Source organism: Oryctolagus cuniculus, chromosome 14, assembly GCF_051225735.1.
Source record: "Oryctolagus cuniculus isolate XC-2025 breed Fujian yellow rabbit chromosome 14, ASM5122573v1, whole genome shotgun sequence".
NCBI lineage: Eukaryota > Metazoa > Chordata > Mammalia > Lagomorpha > Leporidae > Oryctolagus > Oryctolagus cuniculus.
Window position 1 is genome coordinate 76,424,438 of NC_142880.1, and position 22,749 is coordinate 76,447,186.

At 49.3% G+C, this 22,749-nt stretch overlaps 1 protein-coding gene across 1 annotated transcript in view; it reads left to right on the forward strand.

The window, feature by feature from the left end:
* IL31RA (interleukin 31 receptor A) overlaps positions 1-22,749 on the forward strand; it is a 53,720-nt gene that overhangs the window by 19,160 nt on the left and 11,811 nt on the right. Inside the window, exons 5-9 of the mRNA XM_017344724.4 lie at positions 5,071-5,230; positions 13,356-13,435; positions 15,613-15,829; positions 19,657-19,839; positions 21,111-21,212. Of these exons, the coding sequence (XP_017200213.3) occupies positions 5,071-5,230; positions 13,356-13,435; positions 15,613-15,829; positions 19,657-19,839; positions 21,111-21,212 (742 nt within the window). The remainder of the gene's footprint in view (positions 1-5,070; positions 5,231-13,355; positions 13,436-15,612; positions 15,830-19,656; positions 19,840-21,110; positions 21,213-22,749) is intronic.

Sequence of the window (22,749 nt, forward strand, 5' to 3'; positions counted from 1 at the left end):
CACAGTAGCAAGGGGCTGAAGTGAAAGTGGAGCAGCCAGAACCTGCGCTGGTGCCCGTATGGGAAGCCAGCAAAGCAGGTGGCTGCACTCATGAACCACAATGCTGGCCCCAGAGAGTTTGCACTTCCACATATAATGAAACCATGTGAACATTCTAGAAAGGGGTCCCCAGAGTGTTTTAAGAATTTGATTCACTTCTGATTCACCCCTGAAGGCACTTTGGATGAGCTAACATCTGGCACAGAGCGTAGATTGTTGGTCTCGACCCCAGTGCAGCCTACTAGTGTTTCTAGGACTGCACTGCCTGTGATGAGGTGGGGCACTTTTCCTCTCAGCCTGCCTGTGAAGGAGCTTCAGATCCCGGATCGTGGAGGGCTAACAGCACCTTGGCGAGAAGAAAGCGGAGGAAAAGGAGTAGGCACTTCAGTCGAAAGACCAAGTAGCTTTCCCTGGTGTCCTCTGAGGCTGGCGTGGGGAGAACAGGCTTGCAGGAATGCACTGGAGAGAGCTTTTGGAGCCAGAGCACAGCCGTGAGAACACCAGGCATGTGCTGAGGGTGAGAGCCAAGCGGCAGGAAAATTTAACAAGGTTTCTTAGCAAGGAAATTATGCATTTTACAAAACATGAAAAGTCAAATAGAAGCCAAATAGAAGTTGTGTGGTGCCTGCGGATAGTTTTTATTTTGCATTACTTAGGGAGGATGCCATGTGGTTGGGCTTCTCCCGATAGTCTTAATCCTGCTCCAGCTGGGCCCATAACAAATGACAAATTGTCCCAAGTTATGCGCTCATAACTCCTGACAGCTGCCACAGTGTCGCCAGGGCCATCAGGAAAAGGACACTCGGGGAATCTGGAGTTTAGCAGTGAGCCTGCATGGTCTCTGATCCTACCTCCTTGCTCCAGGCGCTCACTGGGCTGGGAGTCCACGCGTGGCCGGGATCCTCAGCTGTCTGCCTTTACTGTGTTTCCTCCTTTTGCTTGATTTCCTTTAAGTCTGGGAGCTGAAAACGAGGTACCACTTTTCCCACCTGTTACATACATGTAAGGAATGTCCAGACTTCCTTCTCTCCCAGAGTTCTGTGGGCCTACCAACACAACGGACATGCCTGTCAGTGTGGTTTACTTTTCTGAAGCAGTTAAATACTTGAGTTTAGCAACAGTGACTGCTCAGACAGAAATAGCTAAATGCTGGGGCTGGCACTGTGGCACCAGGAAGTTAAGCCGCTGTGGGGAGCAAACCGGACTAGACTGAGTTACTGGAATTAAGACTTATTCTATGCATCTGCTCTCCCACAATATGGCGCTGGGAGAGAAGTAAACAGCTTCCACACAGCTGCCTCCAGTTCAACCAATTAACTGTAGGACTTGCTCCTGATTGGAGAGCAGCGTACTCGGCGTGTGGGCAGCCGGGTTAGGATTGGCGGAGGAGGACTATAAAGGAGGAGAGAGACGGCATGCACCGGGAACATCTATGGGGAACATCTAAGGGAACCCGTGCAGCCCCCGAGAAAGCCGGCCGGCGGTGTGCCGCTCCCCTGCGGAAGTGGGGAATGTGGCAGGGGGAACTGCCCTTCCACGGAGGTGGAAGGGATAGTAGCCAACCCGGGAAGAACCAGCAGCAAACCCGGGGAGGGCTGAGCAGACGAAAGAACAGCGCAGGGTCCTGTGTCGTTCCTCCACGAAGAGGGGGAGCGACATAATGGTGCCGTGACTCGGATAGGAAACCTAGCTCGGATAGGAAACTTAGGAGGGAAGAAATGACTCGGATTAGGAAACCTAGGTCGGATAGCAAACTTAAGAGGGAAGAAACGGGAAGAACTGGGAAAATACCGGAGAGAGAGACTAGCAAACAGCCTAGGGAAAAGCCGGACGAAAAGGGTGCCGGAAGAAGCTATTGAAAGCCTAGGCATAGACTCAGATACGGACTACGGGGGGAAGCTGGGAGAAATCTCTAAGGTCGAAAGCGAAAGTGAAAGCTAGAACAAACAGACTCGGATACGGACTGTGGGGAGAGGCCAGGAGAAATGAGGGAGGAATATCGTTGGAGGAAAGTTTGGGGAAACATACCGGGTAGAGAAAAATGTTAGGGAAATTGAAGCCGCGGGGGGCAGGCCAAGGCGGAAACGGAAGCCACTTTGGGATTCTCAAGTTAGCCCGGGAATAGGGGGCGAAAAGTTGAAACCAGAAGCTGAAACGTGAGCCTGGTTGGGATCCGTCTGATTAGCCCTGGGAGCAAAGGACGGGAAGCCAAACCGTGGGGCGGAGACGTATGCTGGGTTGAATTCGCCAGGCTAGCCCGGGGAACTTAGATTGAATGCTAGTGGCGGACACGTAAGCTACGCTGTGTTACTCGCGGAAGCCGCCGCGTGCAGAGAGAGCACGGGGCGTGAATAGATAGGGAACGGGGCTGGAGCGAGGCCGTGGTGCAGACGCGAAGGGCGTGGAGACCGCGGAGCGCGCGAAGCCAAGCCGCGCAAAGCTGGGAAGCTGCGCAGATGAAAGAGGCGCGGGCTGAAGCGGCTCAGAGCCGGAAAGCTGCCGAGAAGTAGCCTCGGGGCGGGCAGCGGGAAGCTGCAGGGATAAGAGAAACAGAAGTTTAGAAGTAAAGTGAGAGAAATAGGAATGTTGGCAGACAGAAGTAAAATGGGAGAAATAGGAATGCCCGGAGATAGAGAAATAGAGAAAAATAAGGCCTCCCCTCAACATGGCAATGAGAAAGCTTGGATTCGGTCTGCCTGATTAAGTGAGGCGATGAGCACGATGAGCACCTGCGGCGGCTAGCAGCTTATGCGCCGCAGGTCACCGAAGACAGGCACGAATTAACATCAGTAAGGCCTCCCCACAAAAAGGCAATGAGAAGGCTTGGATTCGGTTTGCCTGATAGAGCTTGTAAGCCCCTGCAGGCAGAGCAGAGCATGCGCTGCAGGGCACCGAACACAGGCATGCATCAGTGCCTAAAAACCTCCTCACAACATGGCGAAGAGAGGACCCGGATTCGGTTTTCCTGATTGATAGGACTTGTAAGAGCCTGTGGCAACTCTAGCAAGTAGAGCAGAGTGTGTGCCGCGGGACACCGAAGACAGGCGCGTATCAACGCCAAAAAATAAAAAGAAAGGGGGATCTGTGGGGAGCAAACCGGACTAGACTGAGTTACTGGAATTAAGACTTATTCTATGCATCTGCTCTCCCACAATATGGCACTGGGAGAGAAGTAAACAGCTTCCACACAGCTGCCTCCAGTTCAACCAATTAACTGTAGGACTTGCTCCTGATTGGAGAGCAGCGTACTCGGCGTGTGGGCAGCCGGGTTAGGATTGGCGGAGGAGGACTATAAAGGAGGAGAGAGACGGCATGCACCGGGAACATCTATGGGGAACATCTAAGGGAACCTGTGCAGCCCCCGAGAAAGCCGGCCGGCGGTGTGCCGCTCCCCTGCGGAAGTGGGGAATGTGGCAGGGGGAACTGCCCTTCCACGGAGGTGGAAGGGATAGTAGCCAACCCGGGAAGAACCAGCAGCAAACCCGGGGAGGGCTGAGCAGACGAAAGAACAGTGCAGGGTCCTGTGTCGTTCCTCCACGAAGAGGGGGAGCGACAAGCCGCCACCTGGGATGCCTGCATCCCACATTGGAGTGCAGCTTTGAGTCATGGCTACTCTGCTTCAGTTCCTTGCTAATGTGCCTGGAACTTGATGGATAATGGCCCAAGCACTTGAGTTCCTGTCACCCATGCGGGAGACCTGGATGGAGTTCCTGGCTCCTGACTTCAGCTGGCCAAGTCCCAGGCGTGGCAGCCATCTGGGGTGTGAACCAGCAGATGGAAGATTTGTCTCTGTTTCCCTCTCTCTCTCTCTCACTCTGCCTTTCAAAAATATCTTTAAAAAATACAACAAAATAGCATCAAAGCTTCTATTAAGAAACACTCTCATTTTGTTCATGAGAAACTGACATCAAGAGAGAGGAATTGATTTAGTTACTTTTACCCTCCAGGAGAGAACGTCAAGGTGAATTTGTACATTCAAGCTCTCAAAACTTGTATTCTTCTCTCTTTTCTTCTTTTTTTTCCCTTTTCTTTCTTCCCTTCCCTTTTTCTTTTCTTTTTTTCCTTCTTCCCTCCCCTCTTCCTTCCCTCCTTTCATAAATTAGGGGTGGGAATTTTTTTTTTAAAAAAAAGGCTTATTTCTTTATTTGAAAGGCAGAGTGATAGAGAGGGGAGGTGAAAGGGAGAGCTCTTCCATCTATTGGTTCATTCCCCGAATGGCCTCAATGGCTAGGTTTGTACCAGGCCAAAACCAGGAGCTGGGAACTCCATTCTGGTCTCCCACATGAGTGGCAGGTGCCCAAGCCCTTGAGCCATCTTCCACTGCCTTCCCGTCTGCATTAGCAGGGAGCTGGATCAGAAGGGGGACATCCAGCCCTGGAACTGATGCTCCAACACAGGATGCTGGTGCCACTTTTGGCTTAACCGTCTATGGCACAATGCTGGCCCCTGTTGCACAAGCCTCCAGACAGGAAATGGAAGGGAGATGGTGTGGTTCATGGGATGATTTACACTCATTCAGGCACAAATTGTCCCCAGGCGGTGTGGAGGTTTACTCATGAAAATCATCTGTTTTAAAATGTGAGACATAGAGTAGCTAATTCTAAAACGGTCAGTAAGTAGGCGTTTGGCTCTCAAGTTGTGGCTTGAGATGCCCATGTTATGTATCAGAGAGCCTGGTTTGAATTCCTGCTCCTTTGCTTCCATTTCAGCTTCCTGCTAGTGCATGTCCTGGGAGGCAGCAGGTGCCAGCTCGAGTACTTGGGTCTCTGCCTTCCATGTGGGAGACCCGGGTGGAGTTCTGGACTCCTGGCTTCAGCTTGCCTCAACCCTGGCTGTGGCTGGCATTTGGAGAGCAAAGCAGCAGATGGGATATTTCTGTGGGCAACTTCTCTGTGTGTGTCTCACTACCTTTCAAATAAAAAAATATATACTCAAAATAAGATGGCAAGAGAGCATTGAGGGGCGAAAAGGGAAAAGGGAAGGCTGCCAAGTGCTGTCTCTGCCTCCTCTCAGGGCTGTCTCGTCTTGCAGAAGAGACTGCAATTCCCCAGCAACTATGTAGACTATGCCTACAACCTCACAGGACTGCAGGCGTCTACGGAGTATGTCGTGAATCTGCAGTGTATGGTCAGAGAGTCAAAGTTCTGGAGCGACTTGAGCCGAGAAGAAAGGGGAGTAACGGAGGCGGAAGGTAAGTGGCCCAGTTGATTCCGTGTTCTGCCAGCCCTGGTGCGTGGCTGCCTCAGCCTCGGCCTGGGAGGTTTCATCACGTGCTAGGCTTAGACGTGTGGGGCCCTGAGAACCCAGGCCTGCGGAGGCTGCACGTTCCCTCCCCGTACACAGCCACCTGAGCCCTGGAGTGAGCTGTGCTCGTCTGATCGTGTTGGCTGCCTTAGAGCTTTGTATCCAAAGGCAGAGGATTGAGGTTCTTACTCTGAATGTGAAGTGGCATCATTGGGTTTAAAGGTATCCAGTGACAGCGTAAAGGCCGACTCCTGTAGACCCTGGAACTACTACTAAAAAGGTAAAAGTGTAAGAAACAAAACGAAAATGTCATGTGGGGTTAAGTATTGGGCCTTGTGGGTAAGACATTGGTTAGGATGTCCACCCATGTCACAAAACATGGGTTCAATTTATTTTTTTAATTTGAGAGAGAGAGTTACAGAGAGAGAGGAAGAGGCAGAAAGAAAGTCTTCCATCTGCTGGTTTATTCCCCAAATGGCCACAACGGCTAGAGCTGGGCCAATCCAGAGCCAGGAGCCAGGAGCTTCTTCTGGGTCTCCCACATGGGTGCAGGGGCCCAAACACTTGAGCCATCTTCCGCTGCTTTCCCAGGCCACAGCAGAGAGCTGGATCGGAAGTGGGGCAGCTGAGACACAAACCAGCACCCATATGGGATGCTGGTGCCCCAGGTGGAGGCTCAGCCTACTATGCCACAGCACCAGCCCCAGCTCCTTTTTTTACTTTTTAAGATTTATTTTTATTTATTTGAAAGGTAGAATTATACACACACACACACACACACACACACACACACAGATCTTCCTTCTGCTGGTTCATTCCCCCAGATGGCTGTAACAGCTGGAGTTGGGCTGATCCGAAGCCAAGAGCCAGGAGTTTTTGTGGAACTCCCACGAGGGTGCAGGGTCCCAAGCACTTGGGTCATCCTCTGCTGCTTTTCCCAAGCACATTAGCAGGGAGCTGGATCCAAAGAAGAGAAGCCAGGAGTCAAGCAGGCAATCAGATGGGATGCTGGCACTGCAGGAGGCAGCTTTACTGGCTACACCACGGTGCCAGCCCCATGGGTTCAACTTTCAATTCTAGCTCCCTGCTAATGCAGATCCTGGGAGGTGGTTGTGATGGCTCAAGTAATTGGGTTCCTGCCACCTGTATGGGAGACCTGGATTGAGTTTCTGGCTCTCAGCTTGAGCTCCAGCCCAGCCCCTGCCATTGCAGGCATTTGGGAAATAGAAGCTCTCTTTTCCTCTTTCTCTGTCTCTCTACCTCTCAACAACAGCAACAACAAAGTCACATGATTCATGACAGTGAAGGTAAGAGACAGGAACTGCACACTGATCGAATGCTCACCATTCACCATGCGTCAGGGACGCCTTTCAAGATTGCTGCTCGCTTGGCTTCGGGCGCCGGGCTGGGCTTCAGCCCCTGCCTGGCTCTGGAGCGGCTCTGGGCAAGGCAGCCTCACTGTTTATTCCCCTTTTCCAGATTAGAATGTAATTTATAAAACTGAGTTTGTAGAACCTGCTTTTTAGTGCTATTTCAAATATTAAAGGGAACAATGTGTTTAGCCCATGATGAGCCCTCACTAAATGTCAGACTTGCTTTCCTTGTTATTCGTCCTGCTACCGTTAGTGTCCGTCCTCCGACAAGCCCTATAAAGTATGTATGAAGCCATGCCTATCCGTGAGACGAGGCGGTGGAGCTTCAGAGCTGTGAACAAATGGCTCAGGGACCCTTAGCACACGTTACTACTCACAAGAGCATTGCCCAGCGCTGGCCCCGAGAGATGACTGATGAGCATTTTATGAACACATTTGCTGTTGATAGCTGCCCCAACAAATCATGACATGTGGCTCAGAGCAACACAGATTTATTTTCTTATACTTCTGGAGATCAGAAGTCCAAAATCTATTTCACCAGGCTGAGGCTAAGGTGCTGATGGGCTGTTTCCATCCAGGGGCCTGCAAACAGAGCGCGTTCCCTTACCTGGTCTAGCCTCTGGTGTTTGCCTGTGTTCCTTGGCTGATTGCCTGTCCCTCATCGCTCCAACCTCCACTTCCATCATCACCTTTTGTTCCTCTTTGGTCAAATCTCCCCCTGCCTCCCTCTGTGACAACATTTCAGGCTGCCTGGATAGCTCGGGATGGTGTCCCCCTCAGCCCCATCTGCAATGTCTCTTTTGCCAATAAGGCAACATTACAGTGCCCAGGGATTAGGACCGGAACCATATTCCAACCCAACACAAGGAATGAGTGACTAATTAGGAGACTACTTGGCAATGTCCACACATGGTTTTCTGAAACATGGACAAGAAATGCAAACAGCTGACCCTTCCTGCATGCCTTTGAGGCTTCACCCGTTATGTTTTGTGAGAGACATGAGTTTTAGATCACGAATTCTCCCACAGCCCTTCACATTCCGTCTCACAGCCAAGTCCCACACTGGGCTCAATTTCCATGCTCCCTGGTCCATATGGTAACTTATTCTTCCAGATCCTGGTTCAGTTTCTCATGAGACCAGGCTGGTGTTAACACATGCTTGCCACCTTCTCACAAATGCTCTGCTGTGGGGAACCAACTTGATGCCTTCCGGACTGCCTGCCGGAGCTGTTCACGCTTAGCATGGACGACCCCTTGGTGGAGGCAGTTACCGAACCCGGGATTCATGCAGCAGATGGGGAGCTGGCCAGGCGGCCACTGACGGCCTTCTCACCTGAGGTTCTGCCTTCACATACCGTGCTGGAGCAGGGTAGGAAAGGGCCACAGAAAAGTCGAAGTCACAATGCGCTCCGTGCTTAGAATCGTGCCTTCCATGTGATAAGGTCTATCTGCATCTGAAATAAATAAAACCACACGGATAGTTAAAATAAAGCTGGTCAAGATGTGAGTTTCCTGTAAACTGTTCATGAAAATTATGTGACTTGGGAGCACATTTTTTTCTGTATTCAGTTTTTTAAATTTATTTTTTAAAGAATATGAATTTCATAAGTACAACTTCAGAAATATAGCTATTCTTCCCACCATATCAGCCCGCCCACCCACACTCCCACCCCTCCTCGAGGCTCCTCTCTCTCCCTCTGCCAATCCCATTTTCTATTAAAATTCATTTTCAATTAACTTTGTACACAGAAGACCAAGTCTATACTAAGTAAAGATTTCAATAATTGGCCAACGCTGCAGCTCACTAGGCTAATCCTCCGCCTGCGGCACCAGCACCCCGGGTTCTAGTCCCATTTGGGGTGCCAGTTCTGTCCCGGTTGCTCCTCTTCCAGTCCAGCTCTCTGCTGTGTGGCCCGGGAAGGCAGTGGAGGATGGCCCAAGTGCTTGGGCCCTGCACCTGCGTGGGAGACCAGGAGGAAGCACCTGGCTCCTGGCTTCGGATGGACGCGGTGTGCCGGCCGTGGCTGCCATTTGGGGGTGAACCAATGGAAGGAAGGCCTTTCTCTCTCTCTCTCTCTCTCTCTCTCTCACTGTCTAACACTGCCTGTAAAAAAAAAAAAAAGATCTCAATAATTTACACACACACAAATTGTTTGAGAACTGGTTTTAGAGTTAACTCTCAATACAACTCATTGAGGACAGAGGTCCTGTATGGGGAGTCAGTGCGCAGTGACTCCTGTTAATTTAACTATTAACACTCTTATGTATGATGTCAGTGATCACCCAAGGCTCTTGACATGAGCTGCCTAGGCTATGGAAGCCTTTTGAATCCACAAACTCCATTAGTATTTGGACAAGGCCATAAGCAAATTGGAAGTTCTCTCTCCCTTTAGAGAAAAGTACCTCTTTCTTTGCTGGCCCCTTTCCACTGGGGTCTGGGAGCACATTCACATTCTGCAGACATCATCTCAAAGGGCCAGCAAAGACAAACATAAAAGTTTACAAATATCAAAGAGCACACAAATGGCACAGTAAATGACCTAGAGGTCATAATCTATTGGAATTGTCAGTTTGTATTTTCTTTCATAGCTGAGATCCCTTGTAAAATATTAGAATGAAATTCATATGGTTTCATCCAGCCAATTCTCCCCTTCCTCTGCTACAGCGCTGAACAGGTGACAGGAGAAGCAGCACCCGTCAGGTGCCACACCTGAGGCCAACTCTTATTTCTGGCCTGTCACTGCCCTTTTCTGCTGCCACTGTGGCTCAGTCTGCAGCTTCCTTAGCTAATTACAGCCAGAGACTCCCTGATGTCACTCTTCTCAGCTGTTTTGCTGTCAGAAACAGAATTTTCTATTTCATCTGATTTATTACTTCTAAGAGCTTGGCTAAAATTAATCAGCAAAGCCCTAGCCGCTGGTGTTCTGTGCCTTTGATAATTAAACCAAACCAACCCTGACTTACCAAAGGCACCACTAGAGAACTCCAGCCTTTGTTTGTACTCGTTTTTCTCTATCCCAGCTAAAAATGCACATTCCTACTTGCATAAAATACTAGTTTCCCCTTTTCCAATTCACAAACCATTTGTTTCCCTATTTCACAAAGAAATGCCAGTTAACACACCCCAACTCGTGCCTTTCTAATTGCTTGAAAACTTACAACCTATTTTCTTCTGGATTTCAACATCCTGATGACCACGGTTATTCACCTACATGTAAGCATGTGACTATTTGTCTACTACATGCGCTATAATTCATTTCAAATCCTGGCTTTGTTACTTAAAAGCTTATGATATCAGGCAGTTGCTTAATCTCTCTGCTTCAGAAATAGGGATGGGGCTGGCATTGTGGCATAGGGGGTTAAGCTGCCGCCTACAACACTGGCATCCCATATGGGTACTGGTTTGAGTCCTGGTTGCTCCACTTTTGATCCTGCACCCTGATAATGCACCTGGGAAAACAGCAGAAGATGGACCTACAAGTACTTAGGCTCCTGCAGCAATGTGGGAGACCAGTATGAAGTTACTGGCTCCTAGCTTTGGCTTAGCCCACCTGTTAAGGCCATCTGGGCAAGTAATCCAACAGTTGGAAGATCTCTCTGTCTCTCCCTCTCTCTGTAAATCTAGCTTTCAAATAAATAATTTTTTTCTTTTTATATTTTTTAAAATTTCATTTTTTTTTATTTTTATTATTTACTTGAGAGTTAGACAGTGAGAGATAGAGAGAGAGAGAGAAAGGTCTTCTTTTTGCTGGTTCACCCCCCAAATGGTTGTTACAGATGGCGCGCTGCGCCGATCCGAAGCCAAGAGCCAGGTGCTTCCTCCTGGTCTCCCATGCGGGTGCAGGGCCCAAGCACTTGGGCCATCCTCCACTGCCTTCCTGGGCCACAGCAGAGAGCTGGACTGGAAGAGGAGCAACCGAGACTAGAACCATGCGCCCATATGGGATGCTGGCACTGCAGGTGGTGGCTTTACCTGCTATGCCACAGCTCTGGCCCCTCACTTACTTTTAGTCACATGTCTAGAATGATTGATTATCTAACTAGCAGCTTATTTTTACCTATATATATATATATCTATCCTTGAGATGAATATTTTGGCCTGGATTATGATGAATACTTTGTACATTTTCCCCCTCTCACTCTCAATATTACAATTTCTGTGTTTGCCTTTCCACATGATTGGAACAGGTAGATGCTGCAAGTTAGAAACAGAATGAGGCCAGCGCCGTGGCTCACTAGGCTAATCCTCTGCCTTGTGGCGCCGGCACACCAGGTTCTAGTCCCGGTCGGGGCACCGGATTCTGTCCCGGTTGCCCCTATTCCAGGCCAGCTCTCTGCTGTGGCCAGGGAGTGCAGTGGAGGATGGCCCAGGTGCTTGGGCCCTGCACCCCATGGGAGACCAGGAGAAGCACCTGGCTCCTGCCATCGGATCAGCGCTGTGCGCCGGCCGCAGCGGCCATTGGAGGGTGAACCAATAGCAAAAGGAAGACCTTTCTCTCTGTCTCTCTCTCTCACTGTCCACTCTGCCTGTAAAAAATAAAAAAAAAAGAAAGAAAGAAAGAAAAAGAAACAGAATGAGAGTCCCTCCAATTCCATGGGTTAGCTTTGGAGCCCTGACAATTTTAGAGCCCTGTGCTAAGATTGTGTTCTGGGAGAGACTTTGCCTCACATTACTCTGGTTTGTCTGAACCCCTAGCTAGGAATGCTGCCTACTGGCAATTCTGTCTTCTGGTTCAGTAAATCAGAAGCATTTCCTTAGGGAAATCAGAGAACTCCTGGCAGAGCTTGGAAGGTAACAACTCAGTGGCGTTCAATGCAGCCATATGTAAAGGCTGAACAGTTCCAATCTTTAAAAGTTGAATCACCATAGATCTCACTGGGAGATCGTGGGCCCAACGGCTATATTGTGCTGCCTACATTTTGGCTTTTGCAAGAGTAATTGTAGAAATGTGGTCCTTTATTGGAGACCACACAGTTACTGACTTAACTTTTTCCATATTATAAGGCTGTCTTTAGTTGGAGTTCAGTAATTTCACTATAAGATACCCAGTCACCTAAAAAAAATTTTTTTTTGACAGGCAGAGTGGACAGTGAGAGAGAGACAGAGAGAAAGGTCTTCCTTTTGCCGTTGGTTCACCCCCCGATGGCTGCTGCAGCCAGCACACTGCACTGATCTGAAGCCAAGAGCCAGGTACTTCTCCTGGTCTCCCATTGGGTGCAGGGCCCAAGCACTTGGGCCATCCTCCACTGCACTCCCAGGCCACAGCAGAGAGTTGGATTGGAAGAGGAGCAACTGGGACAGAATCCGGCACCCTGACTGGGACTAGAACCTGGTGTGCCAGCGCCGCAAGGTGGAGGATTAGCCTATTGAGCCACGGCGCTGGCCAAGCCACCTAAAATTTTAAAGGTCCCTGAAGATAACCTCTTAGTCCCAAGACACTTCAAGGTTGGCCTCCGTGGTGGATCCCATTCACTGTGCACCTAATAACAACTTGCAATTTCCTTCAGAAAGGATTCAAGGGCAACAATTGCCACCCCAGTTAGGGACATTTCCTTTCTTCTCCAAATCACAGACCACTAGCCCTCTGGATGGTTCTTGAGAAATCTCTGTTTTCCTCTCCTGGGTCATTCTTCAACCAGCAGCTCAGCATCTTGACATTTGAAGTACATGTCAGAGTATTCAACCGTAGCTTGCCAGTGAACCATCCTTTGCCAAACTTGCTTGTGGCATGTTATATGAGACATAGTCCAGAGATTCAGGGAAATGCAGCTCCCTTGCTTTTATGAGTTTTCTCCCAGCATGGTTAGATAATCAGAAAGCTGTACAGCTGGACTGTGTTGTCCTAGACTACATCGTTTCCTCAAGAGAGGCATGAGTCAGGACTTAGGCCCTTGGGTTTGATGGAAAACAACCATGAGAAACGTATGTATGCAATGTTTCTGTGCTTGGGCTCAGCTGGGATTACAGATGTTGGCCTTTATGTTATCCTAGGTTCTTTTTGACAGGATACACATGATAAATTCCATTTATGAATTCAGTGTTCACAGTCAGAACTTGGTTGCCTCTTCTTATGAATTTCTATGTTTCCTGTTTATTGGACCATGAGAAATAGGCAACTCAATATGATTCTTCCTTACTTTTCCTGTAATTAAGCAAGCATTAAACTTAGAGCTCGGGAAGAAACCTAGTACAGATCATTTTCCTGTTCCCTTCTTATTTATTTTTTCTTGTATTTTATAACATTATAAGTGCAGTTTCCTCTCTCTCTGGAAGTAGACATGTTATAAATTATACTCATGTGTACACATATCTCCTTAACTGTTATCAGTGCAATTCTAAGCTTTCCTGTAGATAGAGGTTATATCTTAGAGAATGTGGAATGATCACATTTCAATCTAGATTTGGGTAATAGATTGTATTCAGTGGAGTCTGTTGTACTTTTAGCTTATATTAAGTCATCAGACCCAGGAGCAGCTTTCTTTCTTACCCTTGGTTGATTCCAATCCTTCAGCCATAAAACGAGGACCCTGTTAGTGATGACAAGGCTGCTATTCCTCCCCTGTCTCCCGTAGTCCTCCTTGATCTCAAGCAAATCCTCCCCGGCCCCATAGTCCAAGCAGGTAGCCCAGCCAACTCCCCTATCTCTTGTTGCAACTCCCTGTCCTCTGAGTTCAGCACCTCGCTCTCGTTCCTTACAGCTCCATACGGCCTGGAACTGTGGCGGGTCCTGAGACCAGCTGAGGCAGATGGAAAAAGGCCAGTGCGGCTGCTGTGGAAGGTGACCTCGTCGGGGTTATTGTTTCTTTCAGTTTTTGTTTTTTCCTGTTTAAAAACCTTTCGTCTCTTACCTCTCTGAATGCTGTGATTCATGAAATTTTGCCTCCTGAATTTCCTTCCCTAGAGGCTTTATGATGCCCCACGTCTCACAGTGGCTGTCCAGCTCAGCAGAGTTCACAGGTCGCCTTGTAGAGGGCTCCAGTGCACATTAGAGACTCCTTCTTCTTTGGTCTGAGGCTCTGACACTTGGGGCAGGTTCAAAGTCCAAGTGCAGCAGGTGCCATGTCCTTCTCAATGAAACCATCCCCGTCCCCACCAGAAGGCAACGTAAGACTGCAGCTCCAACTCCACGTCTAGGAGGAGCACTGGCTGGGGACAGATCACCAGTGTGTCATGTCCTTGGGCCATTGCCAATGGACATGTCACCTGTGTCCTGCTGAGTACTGGGGTATGGATATGCAAAGACAAATGGTCTTTCCTGGAGTGTGGGCCTGGGAGTGAGGAACAAGGAGAAGGCAGGTGGGTGATGTTGGGAAGAGGAGATGGGAAAAGAAAGTGGGAAAGGACAGAAAAGGAGGAGGAAGAGGGAATAAACAGGGAAGGAAAAGGGCAACTAGAGAAAGCAACCTAGGAGAGAAATACCAGGGAGGTGAGGAGAAAGAAGGGCAGGCAGAGAGGCCTGAGATGCGAAACGCCTTCGTGTGTCTCCAGAATTCGTAGGAAAGCCCAGGTGAGTTTAACGCATTCTGAAAATGGAGACATCGCTCTGCTTTCCTGTGTGGAATTAAATCCCCAGGATTTAGGGTTGGAGCACCCTCTTGCCCTTGCCTCTCTGCCTTCAACCCCCCTCCCCCGGGCTAGGGGACACCCTCAAGTTGCAGAGGCTGTGGCTTGGGGAAGTACAGCTAGTAGAGTTGGGAAGTCTTTGCAAATCAATCCCAAGTGCTATGCTTTCTTCTCCTTTATCAAGAAAGAAACCGATGACTTAGGAGACGAAAGGACAAATGACATTACACACGTGTGGTTTTAGCTACATAGCAGCGGCTAGGGGTCATGCAAAATAGTTGAGATGGACTTCAGTGTCCTCCTCCTTCTTTTCTCCTGTGGATTGACTTTCTTTTTGCCTCAGAGGAGAGTTTTCAAAGAATTTAAGTTGGTTTTTAAAAAAAAGGTCCTAAAATTCTGTAAAATTGGAGTGTTCATTGCATGACTCTGAATATACCGAAAACCATTGAATTGCAGACCTTAAAATTTTATGGAATATGAATTATATCCCAAAAAAAGCTGCTTTTTTAAAAAGAGAATGGGTTGTCTCGAGAGAGAAAGATCCTAGTCACCAGGGAGGAGCCAGTGTATCTGTTAGGCCATGGCTGGCGTCAAGGACAAAGTGACTCCTAAAACCCTGTCTGACCTTACATTTAGTCATTCTGCTCCACCTCCGCGCATGATTACTAACAGAAAGTAAACGACTGGGAAGCCCTAAATTCTTGGGAACTACTCAACACGTTGACACTCAGGCGACACATTTTGTTAGTGAGCCAAGGTTCAACTCTGAAAACAAGAATTTGGCTGGGAGCCCTGGGAGTTCCACTTTAGATAGGGAAGCCCTCAATGTTTTATTCATCTCAGCTCTTAGTCCTCTGCCAGGCCGGGAGTGCTTAGTGCTGTGAAGTTGGCTTCCTCCCTAGGGAGGAGTGATGTGGCGATAACAGACACAGGTGTGGGTATTATCTAATCCTTGGAGGCCTCTAGGCAAGAGATGACCCACGGAGAGACCAGACTTGGGATACAAGCAAAGGGGCAGTGTTTCCAGCTTTTTCTTCTCTGCCCATGTGGGATAGATTGAAAGATACAGCCAGAAGGTACCAGGGTGGTTTACTTTCTCTGATTTAGGCATCCACCTGATTGAGCCTCACGGAGTTGGCTTACGAAAAGGTTTGATACCAAGGAACCATCGAGTAAATCCATCGCTGGCACTTGGAGGGTTACCAGCACAGCATCCTGGAGAAGGATGACTCGTTTGCAGTTTAGCATCTATTGATTAACATTACCCCTACAACCCACCCATCCCCACCGCACTACACTGTATCAGTGCCTCTCTCTTCTCAATCTCTCTATCTCCCTCTCTCTCTCTTCCTTTTTTTTTGGGGGGGGGGGTGACAATAAATTTTATTTCAGAAAGCAAGAGGAGCCCCAGTCCTGGAGGAAACACTTTTCTACAACATTCAGTACACTCCGGAAAACAATCCTAACCTCACAGAGACAGAGAACACCACGGACCAGCAGTTCAAACTGCGTCTGGGCGGCGAGACCTATCGGGTGACTGTGAGGTCTTACAATTCTCTTGGGCCTTCCCCAGAGGCCAAGCTGAGGATCCCAGCTATCCGTGAAAAGCGTAAGTAGGATAAAAACTTCCTCCTAGGGGCCTGGCCCCATTCAGTTGGCCAAGGAGCAGTCCACATCCTCTCAAGGGTACCTGTTTCTCTGAATCAAAACAAAGCAAAGAAAATGGAATGAGGACATTTTAGATTGGTGCTGAGCGGGACAGAATCTGTTGGTAATTAATGAGCCTATTGACAAAGTCCTTTTGGAACAAAGCCTGTGTTAAAAGTCAGAAACTTCCTGACTCATAGAATCCAAAGTCATAGGCCTAGAAGTTCTATGTGCAGCAGCTTTATCTGTCTGGTCTCAGTGGGTGTGAAGTGGGTTGAGTTAGATAAAACTGGCCTTAGGACTGAAGCTTTTTTTTGAACTGGTTTCTCCACAAAGGGTATTGCCCACATCCCCAGCCTTAGCTTAATGTTCTCTTTCTAATTTTCTTCCTTTTCCCCCTCCCTTGTGACTGCTGAGTTAGGAAGAATTTGGTTATGTTTGTCAATAAATTGTTCATTATACTTTTTAAAGTAAGATTTATTTATGTATTTGAAAGAATTGCAGAGAGAGAGAGGAAACAGAGAGAGAAAGAGGTCTTTCATCCTCTGGCTTACTCTCCAAATGGCTATAATGGCCAGGGCTGGGCCAGGCCAAAGCCAGGAGTCAGGAGCTTCATTGGGGTGTCCCACATGGGTGCCGGGGCCCAAGCACTTGGGCTGCCCTCTGCTGCTTTCCCAGGAGCGTTAGCAGGCAGCTGGATCAGAAGTGGAGCAGCTGGACTCAAAACTGGGATGCTGGCACTGCAGAGTACACTTTACCCTGTACACCACAGTGCTGGCCCCATTCATGACACTTTGATTAAGTAGTTTTTAACATTTTATTGCTCCCAAGCAAATTCTTTATATCATGATTTGGAATAAAATTCCTTCTTTGATTCTTATTGAAGGAATTGCAAGTAATAGATTTCCTTTTCCTGCTTTATTTTTTTCTCTATCTCATTTAGTACTAGCTTTCATTTAATATATTTTATCATTTATTTTGTAACAGTTTTCTTCCTCAGTAGGATGCATGTTGTGTGAGAGTTGGGATTTCTGTTTTTCTCTTAAAAAATTTATTTGAGAGGCAGAGAGAGAGAGAGAGAAATAGAGAGAGAGAAGATATTTTCTATCCACTGGTTCTCTTCTCAAATGCTTTCAATGGCCAGGGCTGGGACAGGTCAAAGCCAGGATCTAGGAACACAATCCAGGTTTCCCACGTGAGTGGCAGGGACTCAATTACTTGAGCCATCACTACTGCCCCCCAAGGTCTGCATTAGGAACAAGCTGCAATCAGGAGTCACAGCTGGGTATTTAACCCAGGTACTCTGACATGGGATGCAGGCATCTTAGCTGGTATCTTAACCAACAGGCCAAATGTCTCCCCTTTCTCTTCTCTTTTAGAATCTACATCCCAGTACATCCCAGCCTTGATTGTTGTGACTATTTGGGGGAATAAACCAATAGATGGAGATCTCTTTCTCTCTCTCTCTTCCCTCTGTCTCTCCCTCCCCACCCCTTTCTCTGATGCTCTGTCTTTCAAATAAATAAATAAATCTTCTAAAAAGATACCTTTTTATTTATTAGTTGGAGAGAGACAGAGAGAAATCTTTTTTCCTCTGGTTCACTCTCCAAAAGCACACAAAAACCAGGGCTGGGCCAGGTCAAAGCCAGGAGCCAGGTACTCCATCTGCGTCTTCCATGCTGGTGTCAGGGGCCCATGTAACTGAGCCATCATCCACTGCCTCCTAGGGTGCACGTTGGCAGGGAGCTGACTCAGAAGCAGAGTCGGTATTCAAGCTCAGGTACTCTCAAGGCAATGTGGGCATCCTAACTGGTGGCTTACCCTGCTGCCCCACAATACCCACCCCATCACAAAGTACATTAGCTTTTACTGCCATTTTACCATGCCAGAATTTTACCATACCAGATTTTGTTTAATAAAGTAGAAGGCACTGGAGAGTAGTTATAATAGTAATATTTAATGTAAAGCTATCATTAAGTATAATTATCATATATTATCTACTGATATGTATTAAGCATAACATAGCTTATCTCATTTAAACTTTGGAATGACCTGTAATAGATATGGTTTGATCCATCTTACAGATGATGAGGAGTTCAGGAAAGCTTGGTCATTTGTCCAGGGTCTCCCTGGTGGGATTTCAGTCAAGGTCTGCAGGATTCCAAACTGGTGCGATACTTTATTCAGAACCTTTAGTAACACCAGTAACCTTGGTGTTACTAAAATGAGTTAGAATTCTAGCCACAGATGCTGTGTGGTGCTGAGCTGGGCTTAGTCACGCCCGAGGGCCTCTGGGTTCCTATCCTCAGCGTGAGGGATTGGAACAGACAAGCCTGCAGGACCCCTGAACGTCTGTGTTCTGGGAGTCCGCTCAGCCACTGAGCTGAGAGAAGACCTGAGGAGGAGGGCGGGACAGAGTCAGGACAGAATCCAGCGTGGGCCAGGACAGCTGGCCACAGGCAAGCGCACCAACCCTTGAGAACTCTCTCTGATAGACCCAAAGTGACTGGGCTCCTACTATTGCAAGAAATTCATGGCGTGCACAGTCAGCGCCCCCGGCCCCCTCTCCAGGAAGGGTCAGCATTTGCCACCATTGTGGGGGACGGGCTGTATGGGAGGTGACTGCTCGCAGAGTCCTCAGTGAATGACGAAGGACCCGGCAGTAAGTCTCACTCCACAGCTGCTGGCTTGGGCGCTTCTCTGCAGCACCGTTCCCCTTGGAGGGGTGGCTCGGGGCTTCCTGCAACCTTTTTCTTGCCCCTCGAGGGCTCCTCAGTCCCTGGGGCCCAGCCCGTGCTTCAAGCCCTGCTCCTCCAGCTCCTCTGGGCTCCGGGCGGGCGTGGTGGGAGGAGAATGTAGGGTTGGGTCCCAGCGCTGACTTGTCTCCAGGCCAGGGTTTGTGAGCAAGTCATTTATGAAGAATGTGCCTGCAGGGAGAGCAGGAAAGGAACCAGAGGGAAGAGGCCAGGCGAGGGGAAGGCGCGGTCTCCTCCTGCTCAGGCTGCGGGGGCAGAGCACCAGCTGCGCGTCTTGGAGCAGCAGACGCGTGGCGCCTCGGCATTCTGGAGGTTGGGAGTCTGAGATCCGGGTGCCCGCTGAGCCTTGCTTCCTTCGCAGCCTCCAGGGGAGGCCCCCCCCCTCCTCTTCCAGCTTCCTGGTATTCCCAGGCTCCAAGCAGCTCCAATAATACCCATTTCCGCCTTGGCTTTCACACAGCACCTCCCTGAGTGTCTGCTTCTGTCTCCAAATCCCTCTTGACTTACAAGGACACCCCAGGGTCCGGCTCAGGGCCCATCACCTGAACTCACTCCATCTGCGGCAGGCCTGCTTCCAGATAAGGCCCATTCTGTAGTCCCTGGGGGGCAGGGTTCAAATCCCTAACAGGTGCCCTCCGAGATAAGGGGGCGGTGGTTCCTGAAGGGGCACGCTGGAGTGAAGTTGGGTCTTGATTCATTGTCTGAGCTTTGCTTTCCTTTGGACCTGCAGCGTCACCTGTGGAAGGTCAGTCTTCTTAGTCATCAGCTCTCTTATGAGCTCTGTTTCTGGAAACGGGTCAATTCTGGGGCAGCAAAGAAGGTGCAAAAGCCATCAAAGGCCTCGGGTGTAGAAAAGGGATTTACAATACAAGGCTGCAAACTGCACCAGCAGGGGCGGCTACAGGGGGGGTCTTGAAGTTTGCCTGTTTTACAGTTTGGGCAATGAACAGATGCCAGTGTGCTTGGTGCACCATGGGGGGGGGGGGCGGGATGAGTTGGGCGGCCATGATGCAATATTTTTCTCTCCTTTCAGCATTTCAGTGCATCGAGGGCATGCAGGCCAGGCTGGCTCAGGGCCTGCTGGTGGTGGAGTGGCAGAGCTGCAACCTGGAGGTGGACGCCTGGATGGTTGAGTGGGTCCCAGATTTGGACTCAGAACTTTCTGCCTTGTCCTGGGAATCTGTGTCTGGGGCCAAGAAGTGGACAATCCAGCAAGGTAGCCAGTGTGGGACCCCCCCCCCCCAGTGCCCTCTGCGCAGGCTTTGGTTTCCTGCTCACCAGGGCTGCCAGCTGAAAATGTGGTGGGTAGCACTTGAGGAGCTCCCACAAGCACAGCGAAGGGACACGCTTCTTGGCATGTCCTGGGCAAAGCTGGCACACAAAGCTGTGGGTATCAGACCAGGAGTCTGGGTGTCACCAGGTGGGAAACACCGTGCAGCACCCACCTTCAGAGAGCCCTTCCTGCATATCTTGAGCATCCTGGGACAACACCAGGGTTGGATCCCATCTGTCCTACCTAGGACACTCGCTTTGGGTCTGGTTGCCCATTTAAGAGCGAGGCCTTTTCCCCAGCTGTTGATACATGGAGTAGCCTTTATATGAAAGTCCCTGCCCAAGTGAGACACATGGAGAAGGCCTCCATCCTGTCCTTCCCACTCAAGGCTGAATAGCAGCATTTTGTGTTTTTTTTGTTTGTTTGTTTGTTTTTTGGTTTTTTTTGGTTTGTTTTTTGACAGGCAGAGTGGACAGTGAGAGAGAGAGACAGAGAGAAAGGAGAGAAAGGTCTTCCTTTTGCCGTTGGTTCACCCTCCAATGGCCGCCACGGCCAGCAGCGCTGCGGCCGGCACACCACACTGATCCGATGGCAGGAGCCAGGTGCTTCTCCTGGTCTCCCATGGGGTGCAGGGCCCAAGCACTTGGGCCATCCTCCACTGCACTCCCTGGCCACAGCAGAGAGATGGCCTGGAAGAGGGGCAACCGGGACAGAATCCGGTGCCCCGACCGGGACTAGAACCTGGGGTGCCAGCGCCCCTAGGCGGAGGATTAGCCTAGTGAGCCGGCACTGGCCAAGCGTTCTTATTAAGAACTGAGCATGCGCAGGGAGGTGGGCCGGCCCTGGGGCTAGGACCCATGGGGTCTGAGTTCTCCAGAGCTGTTGACAGAAGGGCTGAGTTTTTCTCTGCGGGGCCCCCAAATCATACGATAAAATCCGTGAAGCAGAAGGGACTGGATCTCTTCCTTCTCTCTTCCTGGGTGGCGCTGTCATTTTGCCAGAGTGGTGCAGGATTTGATTCTAAGAATGAATCAGGACATCTTAGGCCAAGAGTTGATGTAGAAACCACCCAGCCCAAGCTTGTTTCCCGGAGGAGGAAAGTGCAAAGAAGGGGAGCGTCATCCACGCATCTTAGGCCACGGCTCTGAGTGCAGCGTTCTTTTTACTCTGCCATGCTCTGCATTTATGCTGTTTTCTTCCTTTTTTTTTTCCAGATAAGTTAAAACCTTTGTGGTGCTATAACATCTCTGTGTATCCAGTGTTGCAAGACGAAGTGGGCAAGCCATATTCTATCCAGGCTTATGCCAAAGAAGGCAGTACGTACAGACAAGGCTGGGAGGAGGGGAAGACCAGGGCCCACACAACATTCAGCTAGGGCTGTGAATGCCTGTCACTCATTCATGGTTGCCATGGACACGTTTGTGCTGCACCTTCATCTTGTAGGAATCGATATGAATTTGACTCAGTTATGGTCAGGTTGTAGATGCACTGAATTTCAAAGCAAGGGTGGCTGGGTGGGTAGACTTGGGGATCATTTAACAAAGATCAACTCAGGGGGATGGACTTTTGGTGCAGTGGCTGAGTTGCCACTTAGAACTCTTGCATCCCATACCAGAGGGTGTGGGCTGCAGGCCCGGCTCCACATCCAGTCCAGCATCCTCTTAATGGGGACCCTAGGAGACAGTAAGTGGTGGCTCAGGTAGTTAGCTCCCTGCCACCCACATGGGACACCTGGATTGAGTTCCACATTCCTAGCTGTGGCCTGGCCCAGCCATGGCGGTTGTGGATATTTGGGTGCTTAAACCAGGACATGGAAGTGCGCGCGCTTGCTCTCTCTCTCTCTCTCTCTCTCTCTCTCAAGATGTATTTATTTGGGGCTGGCGCTGTGGCATAGCAGATTAAAGCCCTGGCCTGAAGCACTGGCATCCCATATGGGCACCGGTTCAAGGCCCAGCTGTTCCTCTTCTGATCAGCTCTCTGCAATGGCCTGGGATAGCAATGGAAGATGGCCCAAGTCCTTTGGCCCCTGCACCCACATGGGAGATCCGGAAGAAGCTCCTGGTTCCTGGCTTCGGATTGGCACAGCTCCAACCATTGTGGCCATCTAGGGAGTGAACCAGCGGATAGAAGACCTCTCTCTCTGTCTCTACCTCTCTCTCTAACTCTGCCTTTCAAATAAATAAAATAAATAAAATATTTCAAATAATAAAATATTATTTGAAAGGCAGAGTTATAGAGAGGCAAAGAGAGAGAGAGAGAGAGACAGAGAGAGGTCTTGCATCTGCTGATTCACTCCCCAAATGGTGGCAACAGCTATACCTGGCTTTCTCACACAGGTATAGGGGCCCAAACACTTGGGCCAGCTCCCACTGCTTTCCCAGGCCATTAGCAGAGAGAAGGATCAGAAGTGAGGCAGCCGGGACTCAAACCAGCACCCATATGGGATGCTGGCACTGCAGGCGGTGGCTTTACCCGCTATGCCACAGCGCCAGCCCCTCTCTATCTCTCTTTATGTTTCTCTCTGACTTTCAATGAAAATAAAATTAAACATAAATATAAACATAAATAAACAAACAAATTTTTAAAATATCAACCAAAGGAGTTACAGAGTTCATCCTAAACAGGACATATTAAAACATTAAGTTTAATTGTGTGGCAATAAGCGGTGCCTTGCTCGTCCGCCCTCTCTGCCTCTTTGGAAGCTAACGTGTCTTAGATTCAACACTGGGGATCAGCTCCTGTTGTGCAAAGGCAGCTTATGACTGTGGAAGAGCTGGGTGCCACACAGAGCAAGAGGTCTGTAAAAAACACTCTTCCTCCGGTCGGACAGCACCTCTCTTCCTCTGTTTAGCA